The 21,543-nt window shown below is 31.6% G+C and overlaps 4 protein-coding genes across 6 annotated transcripts; 2 read left to right on the top strand and 2 right to left on the bottom strand.

Moving 5' to 3' along the window:
* Window positions 1-3,627: 3,627 nt before the first annotated feature.
* On the bottom strand, window positions 3,628-12,143 carry LOC100646086 (mediator of RNA polymerase II transcription subunit 15). The gene is made up of 12 exons (XM_012319156.3): window positions 12,001-12,143; window positions 11,721-11,808; window positions 11,537-11,588; window positions 11,255-11,449; window positions 5,462-5,721; window positions 5,220-5,378; window positions 5,036-5,154; window positions 4,880-4,962; window positions 4,631-4,792; window positions 4,259-4,544; window positions 4,079-4,181; window positions 3,628-4,008 (listed from the first exon to the last, which is right to left on the bottom strand). The coding sequence occupies exons 1-12, from the start codon at window positions 12,060-12,062 to the stop codon at window positions 3,679-3,681; spliced, it is 1,899 nt and encodes a 632-aa protein (XP_012174546.1). The 5' UTR covers window positions 12,063-12,143; the 3' UTR covers window positions 3,628-3,678.
* Window positions 12,058-14,538, top strand: LOC100647831 (deubiquitinase OTUD6B). Its single transcript, XM_012319155.3, has 5 exons — window positions 12,058-12,174; window positions 12,467-12,699; window positions 12,905-13,319; window positions 13,414-13,633; window positions 13,705-14,538. Exons 2-5 carry the CDS (start codon window positions 12,630-12,632, stop codon window positions 13,888-13,890), a joined length of 891 nt encoding a protein of 296 aa, XP_012174545.2. The 5' UTR covers window positions 12,058-12,174; window positions 12,467-12,629; the 3' UTR covers window positions 13,891-14,538.
* Window positions 14,175-17,427, bottom strand: LOC100649242 (lysine--tRNA ligase). Of its 3 annotated transcripts, XM_048404738.1 has the most exons (9): window positions 17,324-17,422; window positions 16,926-17,010; window positions 16,706-16,844; window positions 16,108-16,557; window positions 15,787-16,032; window positions 15,281-15,703; window positions 15,018-15,211; window positions 14,773-14,935; window positions 14,175-14,698 (listed from the first exon to the last, which is right to left on the bottom strand). In XM_048404738.1, exons 1-9 carry the CDS (start codon window positions 17,343-17,345, stop codon window positions 14,591-14,593), a joined length of 1,830 nt encoding a protein of 609 aa, XP_048260695.1. In that variant the 5' UTR covers window positions 17,346-17,422; the 3' UTR covers window positions 14,175-14,590. The 3 variants fall into 3 exon arrangements, with proteins under 3 accessions (XP_048260695.1, XP_048260696.1, XP_012174544.2); XM_048404739.1 differs by lacking the exon at window positions 16,926-17,010 and having other exon boundaries at window positions 17,324-17,427; XM_012319154.3 differs by lacking the exon at window positions 17,324-17,422 and having other exon boundaries at window positions 16,926-17,225.
* A 123-nt stretch (window positions 17,428-17,550) lies between these two features.
* On the top strand, window positions 17,551-20,763 carry LOC100646208 (dynein axonemal assembly factor 6). The gene is made up of 4 exons (XM_003402788.4): window positions 17,551-17,831; window positions 18,333-18,535; window positions 19,636-19,763; window positions 19,903-20,763. Exons 1-4 carry the CDS (start codon window positions 17,717-17,719, stop codon window positions 20,030-20,032), a joined length of 576 nt encoding a protein of 191 aa, XP_003402836.2. The 5' UTR covers window positions 17,551-17,716; the 3' UTR covers window positions 20,033-20,763.
* Window positions 20,764-21,543: the final 780 nt, after the last annotated feature.

The raw sequence follows: 21,543 nt of genomic DNA, 5'->3' as shown, positions 1-21,543 counted from the left end.
TGGCTGGGTGGTTTCCGTTACAGTTGTAGCATTTAACCTCCTCAATTTTTCCCGTGGATGGGCAGTGTGTCGTGAGATGATTTTTTGCGCATTTAACGCATGCAGGGGTTCTATTACAATAGTTTTTGGTGTGTCCGTATTGTTGGCACCTTATGCATTGTGGGATTTCTTTTTTATATCTGGGAGGCTCAACTTTTACTATTGTGTTTAGTAATTTTTCTATATCGTATATTTCTTTATTGTTGTTTTTAGGTTCTAGTTCAACCAGGAATAGCGGTAATGGTTGTTTGGTATCGTATTTGTTTATGTTATTTATTGACCTTACCTGGTGTCCGATTTTTGCCAGTTCTTCACTTATTTTTCCAGTATTTGTTTTTGGGTGTAGTCCCCTGATTACTGCTTTGTAGCTTTTGTCGGTTTTGAGCTGGAAAGTGTGATATGCTGCATTTTTTTCTTTTAGTGATCTTGTAATTTTTCTGAATGTTTCTGGGGTGTTGGTTTGCACCTTCACCTGGTCTATTTTTATTTGTTTGATGATATAGTTGTCTTTCCCTGCGATGTTATTTAGTAGTTCGATGAGGGGGTCGATTATTTTTGCGTTTACGTATATCGGTGGTGATTTGGGAATACGGTTTGTCGGACTTTCAGTTGGGTCCGTTGCTGCCTCTTCTGGCAGTGCGCTGAATGGATTATGCAGCTTGATATCTTGTAGCCATTGTTTTTTTTCATATGTATCAATTTTCCTCGCCCTTGCGAGCGGGGTTACCTTCCGTTTTTTGCTGGAGGTTGCCACCGTCCAGCTTTCTTCCTGGTGTATTGGTATGTTTTGCTCCCCGTCGGATTGTGTTGTTTCCATAATATCGTCTTTTTTCTCTACATATGTAGAGTCTGTAGCTTTATTTGTGAAATATGTTTCTCCAGAATTAACTATTTTTATTGGTGGAATCTGCATGATTCCACGTTTTGTCGACGGGCGTTTACTTTGTCCCTTTCTCTTCCCTCTTGCCGCACTTTCACTGGAGCACTGTTTCGCACGTCCGTTTAGGTCGCCTACCCAAGCGGAACTGGCATGCTAATTTAACTGTTAAAAAATTCCACCAAATGTCCAAATTGGACAAATTGTGAATTTCAATAAATAAATAAAAAAAAAAACGCAAAAAAAACGTTCATTTATTAGACGAGCTTTCTCCCTTCTGTAGTGGGGATAATGAATATGCCATGAAGACTCCTCTTTAGTTGTTAAATAACTTTTTGCAAAAGCTAAAAGGGTTTAAGAATAAAATTTTGCACACTTGATAGATTGAATATATGTCGATTTTGGGCGACTTTTATTTATTTATAGCTTAACAAATCAACCGATCTTAACTTGTGATATCTCATTTGATTGATATTCTTAATACCTACAATTTTTATTGGGAACTTTATGCTATTTGATTATTAGAATCGTTGTTATATGAAAAAACCTGTTTTCGGTAACTTTGAAGATTGTTTGTAAAGCCCGTGCCAGAAATCTTGAGTGGCATATATGATCTGTTCCTGCACATGACTTCTATAAGTTTGTGCAAAAAGGTTTAGTGCTGAATTTGGTCCTTTTGAGTCTAAATTGTTTTGTTTCTTTGCTGTAACCGCTTTACCACATCTCTCTTTTATATATTCATGCTCACCACCTTCGATATAACAATAAAAAACCGACAAACGATCAATTCGTTCTGTACCTTTGAATTACATTTTGATGCAATGGCCGTCACATTAAAGAAATGATACGCACGCACACAACCATGATACGCAACGACTTCTAAGCAATAAATACATACGTCCATTTCTAGAGTTGGATATTAATATTTAACAGAAATAAAGAATATAATGATTTTATTTTTTTTTTCAACTCTTCCAAAAATTTGTTTGTTCGGTACTAATAGTTACTAATAGTTACTAATAGTTACATAAATACATACGGAATAACTTTCTATAAGAAATGCAATAACAGATTGATTAATGTATTAAGAACTGTATAGATCCATTTAAAAAAATGAAGGTGGCCTTTGTCCGCTTTTTGAACAATTCTTTATGACATTTCAACAAACAGCATGTACTTTCAGGTTTTCTACTTTTGGCTTTTCTTATCACAATAGCAAATGCCGATTATAAATCTCATCATCGCATAACGGCATCGATGTATATATATGTCGGGTTGGCGTTACGATTAGAGTTAGGGTTGAGGGCGTGAAACGAATCCCTATTGGCGCTAGACGTGATCATTATGCAATAGAGTAGATATTTACTAGTGCAAATATGACTTTGATGGAATTGGACAAGTAATCACGATAATTAGATACTCGAGAAGCTAATGACAATGATCCTAGGCTCACTAACGAATCCGCGGTCAAGGGGATGACGAACTCTACTTTTCTTCAACGTCTAAGTTGTACTCAATGTTAATGCACGAGGCAATCACTACGTATCTGAGAGTTACTTGAATCGTCTTTGAGATCGTACCGGAGAGTGCCTCTCCATCACGGTAACGCTGTCGAGGAAAACTATGACGGGTGTGCCTAAGGGCACGAAATCATCGGATTCGTGGAGAAAAGCCTTCATTCGGAAAGTGAGGGAAATTGGCGTTACTGTTAATTGGTCAATTTCCATGTTGGTGGTTAGGGAAGGGTGCTAGCCGCCCTTAAGAGAAAGTTCGAGAAGAGGAAGCGTCGTTGCTGAGAAAAATAGATTTCTCCTATTTTCTCGTAGTTGGGACGAGGACTGTTTGTCGGTTTGAAGGACTTTAGTTAAACAGACCTTAAGATTTATAGCGGGTCCTCGGGCTAGCTGAACATGTACTGTGGAGACGCGTCGACATCTGGTAATCATCTTACTCAAAGAATAGAGTCTGCGTGTGGCGAGCCACGGGACAGAAATCGTTGAAATGCTTACCGTCGTGCCCCGTCCTAAGTATTTCTTTTAAGGAGAGCTATAGAGTTACTTCATGCCTTTGTTAGACAAAACGTTCATCCCTTGACCGCGGCTACGTTCGGCGACTGGTTGTCGCCTCAAGCCCAAGCTCACTATCGCAAGTTTCGAACAATTACAATCGGACTGGATGACTACAATTGTTTAATTACAGCTATGGTAGAATCTAGATTACAATGTTACGAGATTTTCCCAAAATTCCAAAGGGAAGGCTCCGGTGTTCTTTCATCTCCAATATATGTATGTCTTTTTTTTTAATTTGAAATTAATCCCATGTTTGGTTTCTTACTATTGTGATTTTTAATTTATCTATATTATATTACTATGTTATTTGAAAGCTAATAAATATTTTTAAGGGCGATAGAATTGATATTAAATTTTTCGAATAAAAATATAATGGATTCGATAAAAATGTCGTATAAGAAATTACAAATTTACTACTAAAATATATGAATTATTATTTGTATAAAATATTAATTTTATTTTATAATTGACAAATTATGTAAAAAATAAATTATATACAATTAGTAAGAACATTAGCATTGATTTAAACCAAAGTGTACAAGAATAACGTATGAGTATATGTATGTACTTGGAAGGGAAAAATTAAATGAGGAGACACGAGACATGTCATAATAATAAAGTCATATGTAATCAACAATCAAGTCATAGTAATAGTTTTGTATTTATAAAATATTTCGTATACATAAAAACATATTACAAACCCATTAGTACAGTACTGGCAGTAACGGGAATTTGTGAAGGGGCGCTAGCTTGTCTTACGCTCATTTCCCATGTATCTAATAATTGAGACACAGAAAAACGTCGAGGTAGTTTCGTTATACGCGCATTTAAAGCTTTCTGAACCGCACAAAGAAATGTTGTGGCATATTCATGGGGTGCCATTACGCAACGTGGTGGCGTTAAAGGATAATCGGCGGGAACAGTTACTGATACAGGAGGAACACATGGAAGATGACGATCATCCAGCCAGCATATTAATTGAATACATTTTGATCCAGTTTGTTGTGCAGGATCAAGACTGACCTATATATTATACACATATATGATTACTTACATATAAAAATGTAATGAGATTCTAAAATGAATGGATTACCTTAAACCGTTGATCTAATCGAGCTATTTCTCCTTGTAGTACGTCTGGTATTTCATTAGGAGACTCTTCTATCTTTTGTTTTTTTAATGGTTGTGGTAAATTTCTAGTTATAGAAGTAAAATTCTGTTAAATTATATCTTATAACACAATCATTCACAAATTACTGTATTTATTTCTTACTTTATCTCTGGACCAAATAAAGCTTCTAGACACGGACCAAAAGTACGTTGTAGTGTATGATTTACAACTGGACTTTGGAGATGAGTGCTTACTGCTTCTAAAAGTGGACTGAAGAAATGATGTTCCTTTAAAGTCGTAACTGGAGGCCCAACACTAGCATCATTTCGTTTAAAATCTAATTTTTCAAGAACTACCTCACATTTTAGTAAAGTATCTAAAGGCATTCGTTTGCTAGGATTTGATAAAATTTCTAAAAGTTTCTTCATTTTGCTTAGTTTATCAACATCTGCAATTTAAAAGATTATACAATTGACTACATACATACATATAAAGCCATTGGTGGAAATGAGTGTTAATACTAAAGTTACATACTTCCTTCATTTCCCATTTTAGCAATCATTCTTCTTAAAGGTTCTACATATTTACTTAATTGTCTAACTTTATCTCTATATGCTTGATCTTCTTGCTGTGGACTTGGGGTAGCTCCTACCCCTCCAGGAGTATTTAAAGAACTGCTAGGAGATGGTGCCATGCCTAATTTAATATAATTTTATTGTCTTTATTTCTATTCATGCTAGATTAAAATTAATGATTTTTATATTAAAAGTAATTTTGACATACCAACAGATCGTTGTGGTCCTGCCATCATAGGATGTTGTGGACTAGGTGAAGGAACTAATGCTGGTGATGCAACCATTTGATTGCTGAAAAAATAATAAAATGCAATTTTAATTTTTAATATAATTTTAAAAAATTTTAGTTTCTATTGTATCTAACCTTGACGGTGCGCCTAAACCAGCAGGACTTGGAGCAGATGGTGATGGACTCTGACCCAGAAATTGATTTGGTGTAACATTTCGAGGGCCAGGGAAAGCAGCATTTATCATTTCTCCTTGCTAAAAACAACAGCATTCATGAGAATCTTGAAATAATGGCTTATATTATTTCATTGTTTGCATACCTTCCTTTGCATATGACTTAATTGTTGCTGCATTTGACCAGGACCCATTTGCCCTGGAGTAATCTGATTCATTTGCTGTGGCATATTTGTTTGAATTCCACTTATAGATCCACTAATTTGATTTCCTATTTGATTGGATAGTTGATTTTGCATTTGGGTCTGAAATATGCCACTTATTATTTATGTCCCCCCTTTGTTCAAAAAGAAGAAATGCATGCTTTCTTGCAATAATAAATACATACTTGCATGTTTTGTTGCATTTGACCTGTCGTAATTTGTGCCATTTGGTTGGGAACCATTTGAGTCATTTGCTGAGGTATATTTCCTTGACCCATTGAATTCATTTGCGTTAACATTGAATTGGCTTGCATGGTTTGAATTGGACCCATATGATTCATTGGACCGCTGGTTTGAGTAGGCATCATACCCATTCCTGGTATTTTACTTTGCATACCTTGCATGGTCATAGGTTGTCCAGGGCGCTGATTTAAGCTTTGTAATACTAAAACAATGATTAATATTATAATAATTAATAGTATAAAATATAGTATAAAATAATTGTCAATTAAGGTCAAGCGTGATCTTTTTCTTTCTACTGCTTGTTAAATCTTAACAACCTTCGCGACTTGAATGTCTGCGAGTAGTGCGTCGAGAGATGTAAAAGTATTTAGAATGAATCGTTGCAAGCAAATTAAGGGTCTTCTGATCAAAGAGTTAGTAGCAAATGATCTTCTGTGAGGGTGAGGTATATAGGAAAAACTAATGATAGGTGCTGCCCGTCCCCCATCAACAATCGCTCGTTGGTAGAAGTAACTTTCGAATCCGCTTATACCGTATTTTACCGTAATGAGCAACCTAAGGAATGTCTCAACTTGAAGGATGTATAGTAACAATTAAGGGCCTTGACAGTAAAGGAAAAGATGCGAAATCTTATGACAACAATTAATGGTTCTTTAGGATTATTGTGGGTCCGAGCAAATATGTTTAAACAGCTGGTGACCATCTTAGCCGAAGGATGGATTAGAATGTGTCACAAGACGTAACATCCTCCCCTGTTGAGAGGGTACCGATCAAAAATTCTATTTGGCTGCAGTTAGGCGTACGTGCGTGCGTGTGTGTGTGTTAGCGAAGCTAACAGGTCTGAAACTAGTTGGATCTTCTATCGAATTCCTTCTCGAAAGCTGGCTGTCTAGACTCATCAGGATCAGGTTGGCTCGGTAGTGGCATTAGCCGTTTAACGCTTCGATCCAAGACGCTCGTTGTAGTTTGAGCGGTGGCCATTCAGATGGTGGCCGCCGACGCCGAGATCCATCTCAAGGTCCACCTTGATGACTCAACCCAAGGGCCATTGCACTGAAGGCACGTTGTCTCCCTCGTAATCCGCATCACGGTCGTACTCCGGATCGTAGTCGTCCTCTTCGTTGCCAATAAATTCCCAACTGGAGTCCATGGCCCATAAAGTGTCTTTGAACACCTTGGTCCTAATCTTTGGTGGTTGTACTAGCTTAGCACGTGGAATCTTCTTCTCTCTTTGGTGCCGAGTCACCAGATGGTCAGATGATCCACGGAAGACGAAATCAGAGACGTCTTATCTTCCGTTTCTTCCGATTTATCCCAGTCGACTGGATACAGTTAATTAGAATTTGTCGTTTGTAACCATCCTGAGAGAGCTTACAAGACATGTAGAAATGTTTTGAGCGAAAAGTTGTTAGCAAGTAATGTTTTGATCGAAGAATTATTAGCAAGTGCTGTTTTAAGCAAAGAGTTGTTAGCAAGTGAAGTTCAGTGATGGTAATGTCTAGCCCTTTGCGGGCGAGTGTCGGCAAATAGCCGCCCAAGTCTTTTTCCCGTTGCGGACACGTGTCAGCACATAGCCGCCCGAATCTGTTCACAGTTGCGGACGCTTATTATGAAGTGGCTATCATACGTCTATTTTTCTGAGTGATAATCTTATACGTATTTACACATAGATATAGTAGACTAAACAGTATTACGTTTTTGATGAAATAAAACTAGAGATCGTTAGCGATGAAGTCTTATCTTCTGTTTAACGTAAACTCGTCATGTAGGATGATGGTCGAGTCAGAACGAATTTCAGTTTATCAATGGCATTACCAGACGAATCAGCAAGCTTTTCATATATTTTCTGTATTTTTTATAATATCTTATACATGATTTCTAAAAGATCAAAAAAGGATATGTTCGATAGAAGACCAGACCAATATACGGCTACATATTGTTTTATGCGGAAGTCCCGAAAATGGTGGTGAAAATTATTTTCTTGGGGCTTGGAAATATCAACCATAAATTCTTACTTATTATATAGTGCAAACCAGGAGAAACAGAATAAAAACGAAATAACGCATTTGTAATACGTACGTCGCTTAATGGTTCAATTAGTAGGAGATTTTCGTGATACTGACCTCAAAAATACTCCATAAACTTTTGGACAGCAGAAAGGCTGAACGGCCTTTCATACATTATTCGGCGAGATGATACAGCAAATTATTAACAAATTTAAAATCTACATTTAATATATCTTCTTTATTTTTAATTTGTGTTTTACAATTCCTCCCGCTGGACATTTAGTAAATATTTATGTACACATATATTATTTAATATGTTTCATTTAATGTATAAGAAACGTATAACAGTGCAGTATTTTAAATTTCTTAAAAGTAGTTAAGAGAGTACAGAGTATATGCGAAGAGATATGTATGTCAGTACAGGAAGTTTTAGAAAGCTTCATTATAATCAAGGCAATACTAAAGTCTAAAAACAATCTTAAAATTAAAGAAATTATTAATAAATTTATTATAATTTAAAAATTTAGATCTTAGATTATATCTTCTTTTTGTTAATAAGAAAAAAGGAACATAACCTAATTACTGACGTTCCAAAAATTTTTTGAGTTTTGAATTAAATGAAAAAATACTAACAAAAATGTCAAAATTAACTAACATGTATTATTCACAATATGATAATTCCATAGAAAGTGAAATTGCTTATGATTCTGACAACTCAGATGTGCGTAAATTGTTAAGAACATCACCATCTCATGCTAAATTTTATGAATATATTGATCGTAGAAATGATGAAGAAGTTTTACATGAAAACTGGAAGTATAAATTACGTGAACAAACAACCCTTGCAAAAGAGATCAAAGAACAATGTGGTATGACAGTTAACCTAACAGATAACCGAGTATGTTATTTTTATAAACCTGTTGTGCAGCATATACCAGGCATGAAATTTAAAATAACATTTGATTATGTTAAACTATTGCGTAAATGGTATATTAGTTTGGGCCGCAGTCGTTTGCCTCATGAGATTACACTTAATGACAAAGTGAAAGATGGTACTTATGATCCTATTTCCACAAGAATTCTCAAAATGATATATGAAATAAAAGATTTGTTGGATATTTTTATACAAAAATTGGAATATATATGTACAATGGTTGACAATATGAAAGAAGTTTACAAAGACATAGAGTTTCAAGTAAATGAATCTTTAACCAAAACCAAAATAATACTGAAAGAAAAAAGCTGGCCTAAAGGTATACAGAAGACAAGTGCAAAAGATATTATTATTCTAGACATACTACTAGATAATAATTTTAAAGCTGATAATCTTTCATACGAGTATGAACACAATAAGGATACATCAGCACAACAAAAAAGAATGTGCATATTTAAATTAGAAGAAAAGATAAAAATATTTTTTGATCTTCCTTTAGTAGAAGCATTTAATGTATTTATGGAGTAACATTTTTTCTAGTGATGAAGTATTACCATCCTAATTATACGTTACATTTCATTTGAAATAAATCCTATAACTACATGAAACATATTTCTTCATATTATGTTTATATTTAAATATATAATTGTTACTTTCTATTTGAATTTAATAAGATCCTAAATATTTTATTAAGTATGATTTTTTGTGTGGTTCTGTATTATATTTTTCAAATTTACTTTTAGTTACATATATCTTTAATAAAACCATTATCTATTAATACATTAACTTCAGATTATTTTTTAAATTAAAATGTACTAACTGTCGGGCCATTTTGGCACTTTGATATGTTAAGATTTACAATAAAACAGTTAGTTAACACTAAACGTACCAGCGGCGGTCAAATTGACCGATCTCGAATTTCTACACAAATTTAACCATATTTAAATTTTATCATATCGCTTCATAATTTCTGACTTTTCCTAAAACATGCATACAATATATTTTTCGGTATTTACCTTTAGTTTGCTCTTTTATTTTCTGAGAAAAATTTATACTCTGTCTTGCCTACTGTGAGCGGTCATTTTGACAGATCGACAAAATATTTTAGTTATTCTTAAAATAAATGCAATCAGTACAAAGAATAGGCTATCCCAAGATTAGATGACAAACAAAATCAGTGATAACAAATAATAACAGCTGTTATACCCGTAATCTTGTCATAAAACATAATCTATCCCTTGATCAAGATGACCACCAGCTGTCAAGACATATCAACTCAGACCCATAATAATCCTAAGGGACCGCCATAAAATTTAGCACTTTTACAGTGCATTGTTACAAACATTTTAAAAGTCGAGAATTATGTTATTATTCTGTGATAAATATTTACCCTAGAAATGTTAACTTTTAAAAAAAAAATTATAAAAAAAAAATAACAGACGAGGAAGAAGAGTGTATCTTGTTCAGTGTGCGATGAACAAGAAACTTCAGCAATTGAAAACAGCAAATCAGAGTTGAATATTATAAATAAGTGTTCACGTCTAGGACAAAAAGGAAAGAAATTATCATTGACAACAAAGGGTGAGACTGATGTAGAGAATCAACGTATCGAAACTGGGCCCGATGGGACACTTCGGAGAGAAATAGATGTAAGTCCCAAACCTAGCAGTTCATAATATTTTTAGGGATATGCTAAACGGCATATAATGAGAAGACAAATAAAGATGGCATTTTATCTTATCATTGATCATCATATAAGGGATCATATAATAAAATGTACGGAAGAAGAAGCGTTTAAAGTATTAGGGACTAAGAAAGAGTTATATGCAATAAAACTAAATGCATTTATTGCTCTGCTCTATGCCTGCGGTGCATATCAGGCAAAAAATTTAGATATCTCATATTTGTGGAATAAAATTTGGCAACCTGCAGTCTTTTCAAAAACAGTGAGCTAGAATGACTTTGCTGAAATTATGAGGTTTATACAATTTGATAAGAAGAGTGAAAGAAGCCAATGTTTACGAACCAATAAATTTGCAATGGTATCTACAATATAGGACCAATTTATAGAGAATTCACAAAATTGTTATAAACTTGGTACATATATTACTTTTGTATAAAAAACCACAGGAAAAAAAACCATGCAATAAAACTGTTAACAAGTTCAGATTCATTACTACAAAAAAGCTTGTCAAGTAAAAAATTGTGAAAGCTACAAAATTACGAAAATTTGTTTAAGATGTGGGTAATATGTATGTGGCAAATGTACATTTGATAATAAAATAATTTGTAAAAAATTCAGTGAAATATAATTGAAATCAAACGAAAGTAAATTTGGACAAAATTTTATGAAAGTTCATCATTTTATATACATTTATTTATAAATTAACCATTATCTAAGTTAAATCATAAAAACTATTACTTCTTTAATCATTGGTCATTTTGACCGCACACGGTAGGAATAGGTATACACGAAATGTTGGTAGTTTTAGTGTTAATAAAGAGCTAAATGAGATATCTTGTTACTCGTCAACTAGGATATTTTAGTATAAAACAATATATCTTATTTCCCAATATCATTCTGTTAAAATAGATATGGAAACTAAATATGTATTGTGAATTAAATAAATATGTAATATGAATTAAAAATGTGAAAAACATATATTTATAAATATTGTAAAAGGTAATATTATTTTATCTATATAATTACTTTACCTTGTATTTTTAAAGAATCTATTACTTGTTAAAAAATGTATTATCAATATCTATATTTAATGAGCAAAATATATACTTACAATTGGTAGCAGTATTTGTTGGTGGTTGTGGGATTATTCCTTGAGGATTAGATCCTGGTCCACTCATATTCATCATTTGATTGTTTCCAGTTCCTTGACGTGCCAATGTTTGTAATGCCCCGATTGGATCAGGCATACCCTGATTTCCAGAACCACCTGTACCTGGTGCATTACCTCCTGTACCCTTTTTAGAATCTGGAAGAAGTATAATATATTATAAAGTGTTAATTATTTATCTATAATTTATATAAATTAAAATAAACATATATATAAATATATTACTTAATTCTCTGACATGTAGAATTAATCTGGCCACAAAACCTAGATATTCTTCCTAGAAAATAAATGAACGTGTTATTAATTGAAATAATTAACAATTTACCACTTGGAATATTTAATATATTATTTATTTCTTACACAGATAATCTAATGGTAATAAACAGAAAAGAAAAGAATAATAACACACCTTAGTTTTTGCTTTTTGGAAAACATGATTTTCCATTTCAATACTGTTTTTGGCAGTAGGCATTCCAGACATTTGCACAGCTTCATCTCTATGATAAAAATATTTAATAAATATAAAAATACACATTTCTTCAATTTATTCAAATGTATAAATTTATTTTTTACATTTCTTTTTCATACAAATATTATAGAACTTTTTACTCTTTAATAATTTATATTATTTAAATGATGTTAATAGGAGCATTTTACCGTTTATAACCTTTTGATATAAATTGACTTACATTTTTGCAATTACACTTTGTCGGAAACTTTGTGTTCTCCAAGAATTCTCATCAGTTGCCATTTTTAATGTTTAATAATGAAATCAACAATCGAAGTAATTACACAACCTTCTTCTATCACAGTAACTGTAGGACTAAACACCCATATAACTAACTGAAAGCCTACTCTTCGAGGTATAGTTTGAAACATAAAGATATTAGTAAATAGCCTCCTTAATCATGTTTCTATGAAAACGATGATTACTTTATTGCACTATATAAGTAACTATCTTTTATCCGCTGTTTTTAAATTATAAATCTTTAAATTATAAATTTAAAATATTCAAAACATTTATGAAATTATAGGTAAAAAATTAAAAATGTTTAGTAAATTTTAAAGTAATTCATATTTTTTATCTAATAACAGATTTTGAAATTTTTCTCAAAAATAGATAGATTCAATCATTCAATATTCAACAATTTCTAGATATTCAGCTTAAGCCAAAAATATGAAATTTAAGGTTTACCTAATATCATGTCAAAAATGGAAATTGATTCATGAAAATGCTATGATGCATTATTCGTTTATCATGTCGGTACTTTACTCCTTAACCTTAAAATAAGTTTTTAAGTAACCTCTAAATTAAAAAATGGCAGAATTAGAATTAACGGAAGAAGAATTAACATTAAAACATAAAAAAGAACGGAAAGAATTACAAGGTAATAAAATTATATAATTGTAGTTTATAGAATATTTTTTCTTTATTAATGATAATAGGTTCCTTAACGTGAGATGATTTACAATATTGTGCTTACGTAAAAGATTTGTTAATAGAATTTTATTATGTTGTAAATATTTGATATTATATTTTTAATAACATTTTTCAAATGTATGATCTTTTAGTTACTATATATTAAATTTTAGCACAAATACAAACGCTAAAAAAGTCAATTTGTAAGGGTGATAAGAAGAAGAAGAAAGAAGTAACTGAGGAAATCAATCGCTTAGAAGAAGCTTTAGATAAAAGACAAGAAGAAGAGTTTACTACATGGAAAGTTACACATCTTAATATCAATAATGTGGAAAATGAAGATACAGAAAATATTAATGACAAAAGCACAAAAGACAACAAACAAAATGAACAACCAACACATAGAATTTCGAAAGCACAGAAGAGAAGAGACAAGAAAGCAAATGCAGAAAGAGAACGCAATCAGAGAATTATAGAACAAGAAGCATTAAATGTTTTTGGGAAAAGAAATGTAGAATTGCAAACTATTAAGAAAATACTCTGTGAACGTGGTTTGATGATTTATGAGATTCCAAGTGATGGCCATTGGTGAGTTACTTGTCTAGATTGTTTAAAATAATTTGGGGCGTAAAGTACAAATTTTTTTACTTTATTTACACTGCTACCAAATTAATTTTTGCAGTTTATATAATGCTGTTGCACATCAACTAAAAATTATAGGAGAAACTCCATTGAATTTTCATGAACTTAGAACAAAAACTGCTATATATTTGAGAGAAAATATGAATCAATTTTTACCATTTATTTCCAATCCAGATTCTGATGATGTTCTTTCACCAGAACAATATGAAAAATATTGTGCTGATGTGGCAGATACAAGTGCCTGGGGTGGAGCTATTGAGGCAAGTTTAAATAAACTGTGGATATACATATATTGTTCTAAAATTTATAAAATCATTTTTGTTTAAAATAGTTACAGGTTCTTTCGCATGTGTTGAAATGTCCAATAGAAGTCATTCAGGCATCAGGAGCACCATATGTTATTGGTGATGATTATAGCAATGAAAAAAAAATGATATTGACTTATCACCGGCATATGTATGAACTAGGTGCTCATTATAATTCTGTTACAAAATATGTTATAGAAGAAGAAAGCTGATAGAAATGTATCTGACTAATATTTATGAAAGAGAAATTAAGCACGTTTCATAATACTTTTTACTATGATAAAATACATGAACTATTGAAAGCTGCCACAATATAACTGTCCAGGAAACATATCAATTTTAAATTAATAGTTCGACGTTTCTCTGGCAATTTTAACTAATATATACCTAAAAGGCTGTAACTTCTGTTAAATAGTAAATTTAGTCGAAGGTAACAAAATAACAAATTAATAGGTTTTATTTTGTGGATTTTTGTAAAATAATTATTGCACCATTATTATGTGAGGGAGAAAATTTTATTTATTTCTTACTTAAATATTTGACAATATAAAGAAGCTGCCAGCAAATTGCAAGTACACATTTACTGTTCAGTGCTTGCTTCTTCCCAAGTTTTAATGTAAATATCTATTTAAATATGATTTACATTTTTTGTAACAAAAATTTAATTTGTGATGAAAATTAAGCAAATATTAAAGCGATATTATTGCAGTGGAAATATTAAGATTGTGTACGCGTGAATAATATATGCTAATACTTTCGTCATGTGTTCTTATAGTTTTGTACTATTATGATGGTGAGTAACACATATAAAATGTGAAATAAAAATGACGAAATATTAAAATCATTAGTTTTTGGAAGTATATCTTGTTTATTATTTAGTTTGCGATAAAAGGTCACGGGAAAATTAAACTTTCAGTTTTGCACATGATTTACATTATCATTTGATGTTTTATCATCTTCAGATATTCCTTGGTTTTTATTTGGATCATCCGGTTTCATTTGTGGGAACAGCAGTACTTCCTAATGATACATCATCATTATATTTTTTTTATCATATTCTGTTGTTTATATATTTTTATCATTTAAAAACTTACTTTGATATTATTTGCATCTGTAAGTAACATTGTAAAACGATCAATACCCATTCCCCAACCAGCAGTTGGTGGTAAACCATATTCCAATGCAGTACAGAAGTTTTCATCAATAAGTTGAGCTTCCTCATCTCCAGCTGCTTTATCTTTTGCTTGTTGCTCGAATCTATATATTCGTAATATTGAATAAATTTTTTAAATCAAATTGTAATTGGAATTTATGAAAAGTTTCTGTTTAGTTAAATTACCTTTCTCTTTGTTCTATAGGATCGTTCAATTCTGTGTATGCATTACAGACTTCTTTTTTCATAATGAATAATTCAAATCGTTCTGTTAATCCTGGTTCGGAACGGTGCCATTTTGCTAATGGAGACATAATTTGTGGGTGATCCAAAATAAATGTAGGATTGACACAAGTTTCTTCTATAAATTCCCCAACAAGCTGTTAAAAACTTGTCGATAAATATATGTAACTATAAAAGTTCCTCCTTAAATTTAAAATTCATATTACCTTATCCAGTAATCTAGCTGTTGTCCTTGGTGGAGGACATTCAATTTCATGTTTGGTACACAGATCACAAAGTATTTGATTTGTTTCTGGGGTATTTAATTTATCCGGTAGAGGTAACTTAAATTTTAAAATTTCTTCTAAAGTTTTTATCATTGAAACCCGTTTAAATGGTGGAGTAAAATCAATTTCAATTGCTTCACCCTCTGGTCCATCTGGATGGTATGTTATCTTATAACTGCCATGAATAGCTTTTACCATTCCTGATACCATATCTTCCGTAATAGACATCAAGTCATTATAATCTGCATAAGCCATATAAAATTCACAAGTAGTGAATTCTGGATTATGTGTCAAATCTATCCCTTCGTTTCTAAACTGTCTTCCAATTTCGTATACTCTATCCAGTCCACCTACTACCAACATCTACAATTATGCACACACAACAATGTATTAATATATAATTTACAAACAATACGTAGTTGTGAGTATAACGAAATACCTCTTACTTTATGATATAATTCTGGAGCAATGCGCATGTATAAGTCCATATTTAATTCATTATGATGTGTAACAAAAGGTTTAGCTGTTGCACCACCAGCAATCATATTCATCATTGGTGTCTCAACTTCTAAAAATCCAAGTTCATCGAGAAATTTGCGGATATATGCAACTATTTTTGCTCGTACATGAAACGTTTTTCTTACTTTATCATTTAATATAAGATCTAAATAACGCTGACGAAATCTTGTCTCCTAAGTTATTAAAAATAATACAAGGGTTATTAGCTTAATCAAGGTATATATCAAGAGAGTTTCATCATTTTGTACCTTATCTTTTAATCCAAAATAGAGATTTGGCATCATATGCAGGCAAGGACTTAAAAGAGTAACACTATGTGGTATAATGGAAAATTCACCCTTTTTAGTTTTCCCAGGATTTCCAACTACACCAATAATATCACCTCTTCTTATTTTAGAAGTATCAGTGGCAAATTTTTCTCCATCTTTATACTGTCTTGCATTTGCCATTACTTGAATTTTAACACCTTCTCCTCTAAGGTCATAAAAAATCAGTTTAGCACCTGATTCTCTAATTGCATGTACACGACCAGCAATGCTATATACTTCATTGTCTAATATTTCCCCAGGTTTTAAATTATTACTGAATTTTTCAATGAAATTTTCCAATGAAATTGATACATGAAACTTATGTGGGTATGGATTATCATTCGTATCTTTGAGGTTCTTGATTGCTTGAGTCCTAAGTTTAATGTATTCCTAAAAGTCATTATATATCTAATGTAAATACAATCATAACATAGCTTTCTATACATTTAAATATATATTTAATTAAAAAGATCTTTAACATTATCATGATATATATATTGTATACTGTATATGTATATATATAAATATATACACTCACATTTGGAGCAATATCTTCTTCTTGAACTTGTTTTTTCTCTTGAGTTTTGGTTTGGTCTTCCACTATCGCTTGAGTTTTTGCTTCTTTTTCTGCTTTTTCTTTCAGTTTTTGCTCTGCTTTCAAACGCCTTTTTATTTCACTGTAAGCAAATTTGTAACACAACGAACATTGGTTATATTATGCATATAAAGAAACATGATTTTGATTAAGACATACGCACTTTATGTAAAAATGGCGTATAGATATCTGATGCAATTTTGTTGATTTTGCTTGATAAAATACCGGCGATACCACATCAACAAAAGCTTTGGTTATGTTGCACAACATAGTTAATTAAAATTGTCGTTGCTATAATACTTAACGTATATACATATACATACACAATAAATATATTTGTTCGTAAATATTTAAAAAATATTGCTATTTAGTGCTTGAAAAAGACACATCAATGTAATCAGTTATTCATATAACAACGTGGGTAGGTAAAATATGGCACCGATCACTGTTCTATGTAGGTTATGTCAAAATTATTAATATACATAATAAAAAAATTCTTCATAAATATAAGATAGGAAATTTGGAAATCTAATTTTCTGTTAATATTATTATTTTACTCACTTTTTTGATAACACTGGTACATTCATATTGTCAGCCATGTTGGTACACTTCCGTAGAAAAGATTTTCACTTTGTGGTTGGTGATCCTGAAAGGTGCCCATTTGCCGAAGTAATCGTTTTATTTTTCAGTTCACGTATGGTTTTAATTTTAAATATATTTTCTTTTTACTTAAAATTATTTATGTTGAAGACTATATTTCATTGTTCTAAGTATATATTTCAAATAAATAAAAATGTGTACAGAAATTATAATTCTTTTCTACCTTACTGTCATTTTACTAGCACGATATTTGAAGTATGTTACTTTGACAACGACGTTTGTTGATTGGCGCGTTCAGTATTAGTCGTTTGTGTCTAATGTCAATCTGAAGGATATTTTCACTCGATTAGAAAAATGGATGGTTGTTTTGGTTATCACGAATTGAAAGCATTGCAGGAATTAATTAATCCTCTTAAAAATGATTCAGATTCCGAGGATGATTTACCACAGGCTGGCGCTCGGAAATTTGGTAAGATTTAACAAGTTTACAGGATATAATTGTTTCTTCTCTGCACTCGTTTAATAATTGACATTTACAATACAAAGATTTCTTTTTTCCCATAATAATCATTTAAAATGGTTTAAAGTTGAAGCTATTATTATTATTATGATAATTAGTGTATTTTTGTTTGAAAATTTCATTTTACTTAAACAAAATGGTGTGAGTGTTTGCAAAGTAGAATTTATAAAATTATTCAAAATAAATTGCACTGTATTATATCCATATTAAAACATATGAAATTATATGTATTATGAATAATATAAACATATGAATAATATGTATTACTGGCAACAATATTGATTATTTTGGATATTGTAAATATTCGTGTATATTATCTGCATTTAGTGTATTTTTATACATTTACATCTCCTATAAGTGAATAAATATTCGCAATTTAATAAGAAAATTTTACCGCAGAAAGTAGTTTTTGCGACAGTATACGCGATGTGTAAAATAGATATTTTTAAGGACCTGGCGATATCGGTACTCGAAATGAAAAGTTTCAAGACCGCTCGGGCCCACACGCACCGCTGAAAGCGGAAGCTGATGATATTTGGCATCTGTCTGAAGCAGTTGCTTCGCAGAGTACGGAAGCCTATGATCCAAGAAAGGTGCCGGAATATGAGATGAAATTTAAGCAGGCGGTGACGGCGGAAGACGTTTTTTTGGGCGTTAGTATTGCATCAACATGTGTACAGCAAATAGATCGCTTTTAAACTCGGCTACTTTGCACACATTTTCAATAGAAGTTTCCTAATTAATTCCTTGTTACAGGTTGCGAATTGGTAGTGATAAATGCAAATAGTCACTGTGATAGAATTTTATTCCATTCTTCCATGCATAAAGTTTATTATGATATATTATATTATACTTTGTTATATTTCATTGTTCTATGTCTAATTCTTTGAGTATTAACTCGTCATTACATTAAAATGTATATTATATTTTTACTTACAAGAATTGAAATCGATTTAATTAAAATTAATTCTCTTCTTTTAATGTTAATTTTGTTTCTCGTGTAATATTCCGTGCACCGTGTTTATTATAGCATGAAACAGCTCGTGTTTTATATGTTATTTTGTACCCGAGACATTTTCAGTTTTTTCCTCTTATCTTTCGTATTACACGTAATTCCCTCGAGATTATTAATAACGAGTGCTTTTCATTGAATTAAATGACTCATAATACAACCTTGCTTCCAGTGAATCGTGGTTTTCCTGGTACCAATCATTTTCCTATATTATTTGCAATTAAGTAGTGATCACTTTCTGAAATAAAACAACAATATAAAACTATTATAATCCATGTCATTGTATTACGCCAAATTAAGTTACTGAAAATTCTCAACGAGAATTGATTGTAAATATTCTAATAAATAAATAAAAAATTATTTTGTTGTTTATCTTGCAAGAAATATGTCACATTAAAATATTTATTTTGAACAATTATGTACTAAAACCATAAAAATACGTTCTTTATAACATAGTATCATTTTCATTTTTATTTATGTGTGTTACGTCACAATTAATTATTTAAAATAGTTAAATTTTCATGATTGTATTTCTTTCGTATTTTTAAAAACTGTTTTCATTCTGTATATTAAAAAAGCTTTCAATTCCAAGGAAACCGTAGCAAATTGTGGCTACTTAATCACGTAAAGTGGATTTAAGTGTTAATTACGTAAAAGTTGAACCTAAACTAAACTTAGTACATATATGGTATACACTTCTATTATAGTAAAGAACTAAGTCACATTTTCTTGTTAAATCAGATGGGCTTCAAAACGCCAGGGACCGCATCCTGCGAGTGGTTGTCCGTGTTGGTGAAGATGCCGCAGGAAGTGCGCGAGAAAATCGAGCTGTCCGTGGAAACCGAGGCGATCGACGTGCGGAGCCCAAGGTGAGAGAGGAACCCAACGATTTATCAGGCAATCCCTTACGAACTTTCATTGCTTTGACTCCAGTTGGGCCGGAATTTCTTTGACAATTTTACGAGTCCGTAAATCTGCCAGAGTGTAAAACCAGTCACAATTTTCCAGATATCGACTGCATCTCGAGACGCCACATCCGGTTGATCCTAATGCCTCATCGGCCAAATGGCATAGTGATATTTCTAGCTTAGAGGTTACCCTCAGACTTGTACGCGAGCTGGACGGCGTAAATTTTTAATAAACTTTACGGTAGGCTTTCAATCTTGACTCTTATAAAAACTTGCGGGACTTCTGTGTACATTACTGATCCTTGATATTCGAACTTGGTTATTTTTTAAAGTTTTTTAACCGATGAATGTCTCCAATTATTGAAAAGTAATATTTGTAAAATTTAATATTAATATTACTTTATATGTAACAATACCTATTTAATTTTATTTTACTTATTTGATTTAACTATACTTAATTTAACTATAACTAAATTCTCTAATATCTTGTAAGTGGTAACAGTAATATTTTGTTAATTTCTGTAGTTGGTTTCTTTCTTTCTTTTGCGTTATTTCTGTGATTCCAAATTTACGAATGGTAGTACATATTTAGTTTCTCTTTTAATTTTCTTTCTCTCTAGTAATGAAATTGCCATGCCTTTACAGAAACGATTCTTTTACAGAATCCAGATCTCTATTTTTATTTTAATTGTTTGATGGATCGAAAAAGAGATTCGTTAGCAATATAAGAATTATAATATGTGAGATGCAACATATGGATCGTATTGTATATGAGATGTTTGCTTGAATGTACAGGATAAAAGCATTATTTGTTTATAATATTTCTCTTTGTAAGGATTAAAGATCGACGTATTGTATTCTCTTGTATTGTATTCTTGCCGTTAAGGCAAATGAAATTCATATTGAGAGTTGCGTTTTAGAATATGAAATAAATATCTGCTGAGTGCATTATACAACTTCAGATACTTTAGATTAACAAATTTACTTATAAATGTTGATTTATTAATTTATGATAAAATAACTTTTTATAAGAACTAGGTTTTGATAAAAATACTTTGATTCAAGGTATAAGTAAAATAAAATGAATTGTGTATTCTACAATAATGTAATAAGTAATGATTGCTTTCATAAAACGGAAAATTCAAGCATACTATTTCATATGTCTTAAAATCAATATTAATAATATCATTTTGACACATAATTCAGTAGAACCTTATTTATGAAAATAAAGGTATATCAGGTATGTAAATATGAAACCGGAAGTTTTGTATAGAAAATACACGTTTATTGTATGAGAATGATTAAAAATATTTTATTCGAAGTATTGCCCATCGCTAGCTATACATTTTTCCCACCTGTCTGGCAATTGGTGGATGCCATGCCAAAAAAACTGTCGCTCTTTTGAGGCAAACCAGTCATCGAGCCATTTTGGTACATTTTCGTAAGAAGTGAAGCGCTGGTCGTCCCATCGATGCAAATAAATAGTAATCGGATGGAGCCAAGTCTGATGAGTAAGCCGCGTGCGAAAATATTTCCCAACTGAACGCTTCAATCGTTTCCTTGATCGGTTTTGCTGTATGTGATGGTGCATTATCATGAAGCAAAATTACTTTCTGTTGCCTTTTTTGATATTCTGGTCGTTTTTCACGCAAAGTTTGATTCAAATCGATCATTTGTCGTCGGTAGCGCTCAGTATTAACGATTTCGCCAGGTTTTAACAGCTCATAATAGATCATCTTCT

This window comes from Bombus terrestris, chromosome 3 (assembly GCF_910591885.1).
Source record: "Bombus terrestris chromosome 3, iyBomTerr1.2, whole genome shotgun sequence".
In the NCBI taxonomy this organism is placed as follows: domain Eukaryota; kingdom Metazoa; phylum Arthropoda; class Insecta; order Hymenoptera; family Apidae; genus Bombus; species Bombus terrestris.
Note: the sequence above shows the minus strand (reverse complement) of the source record. Positions and strands in the feature narration are given on the sequence as shown.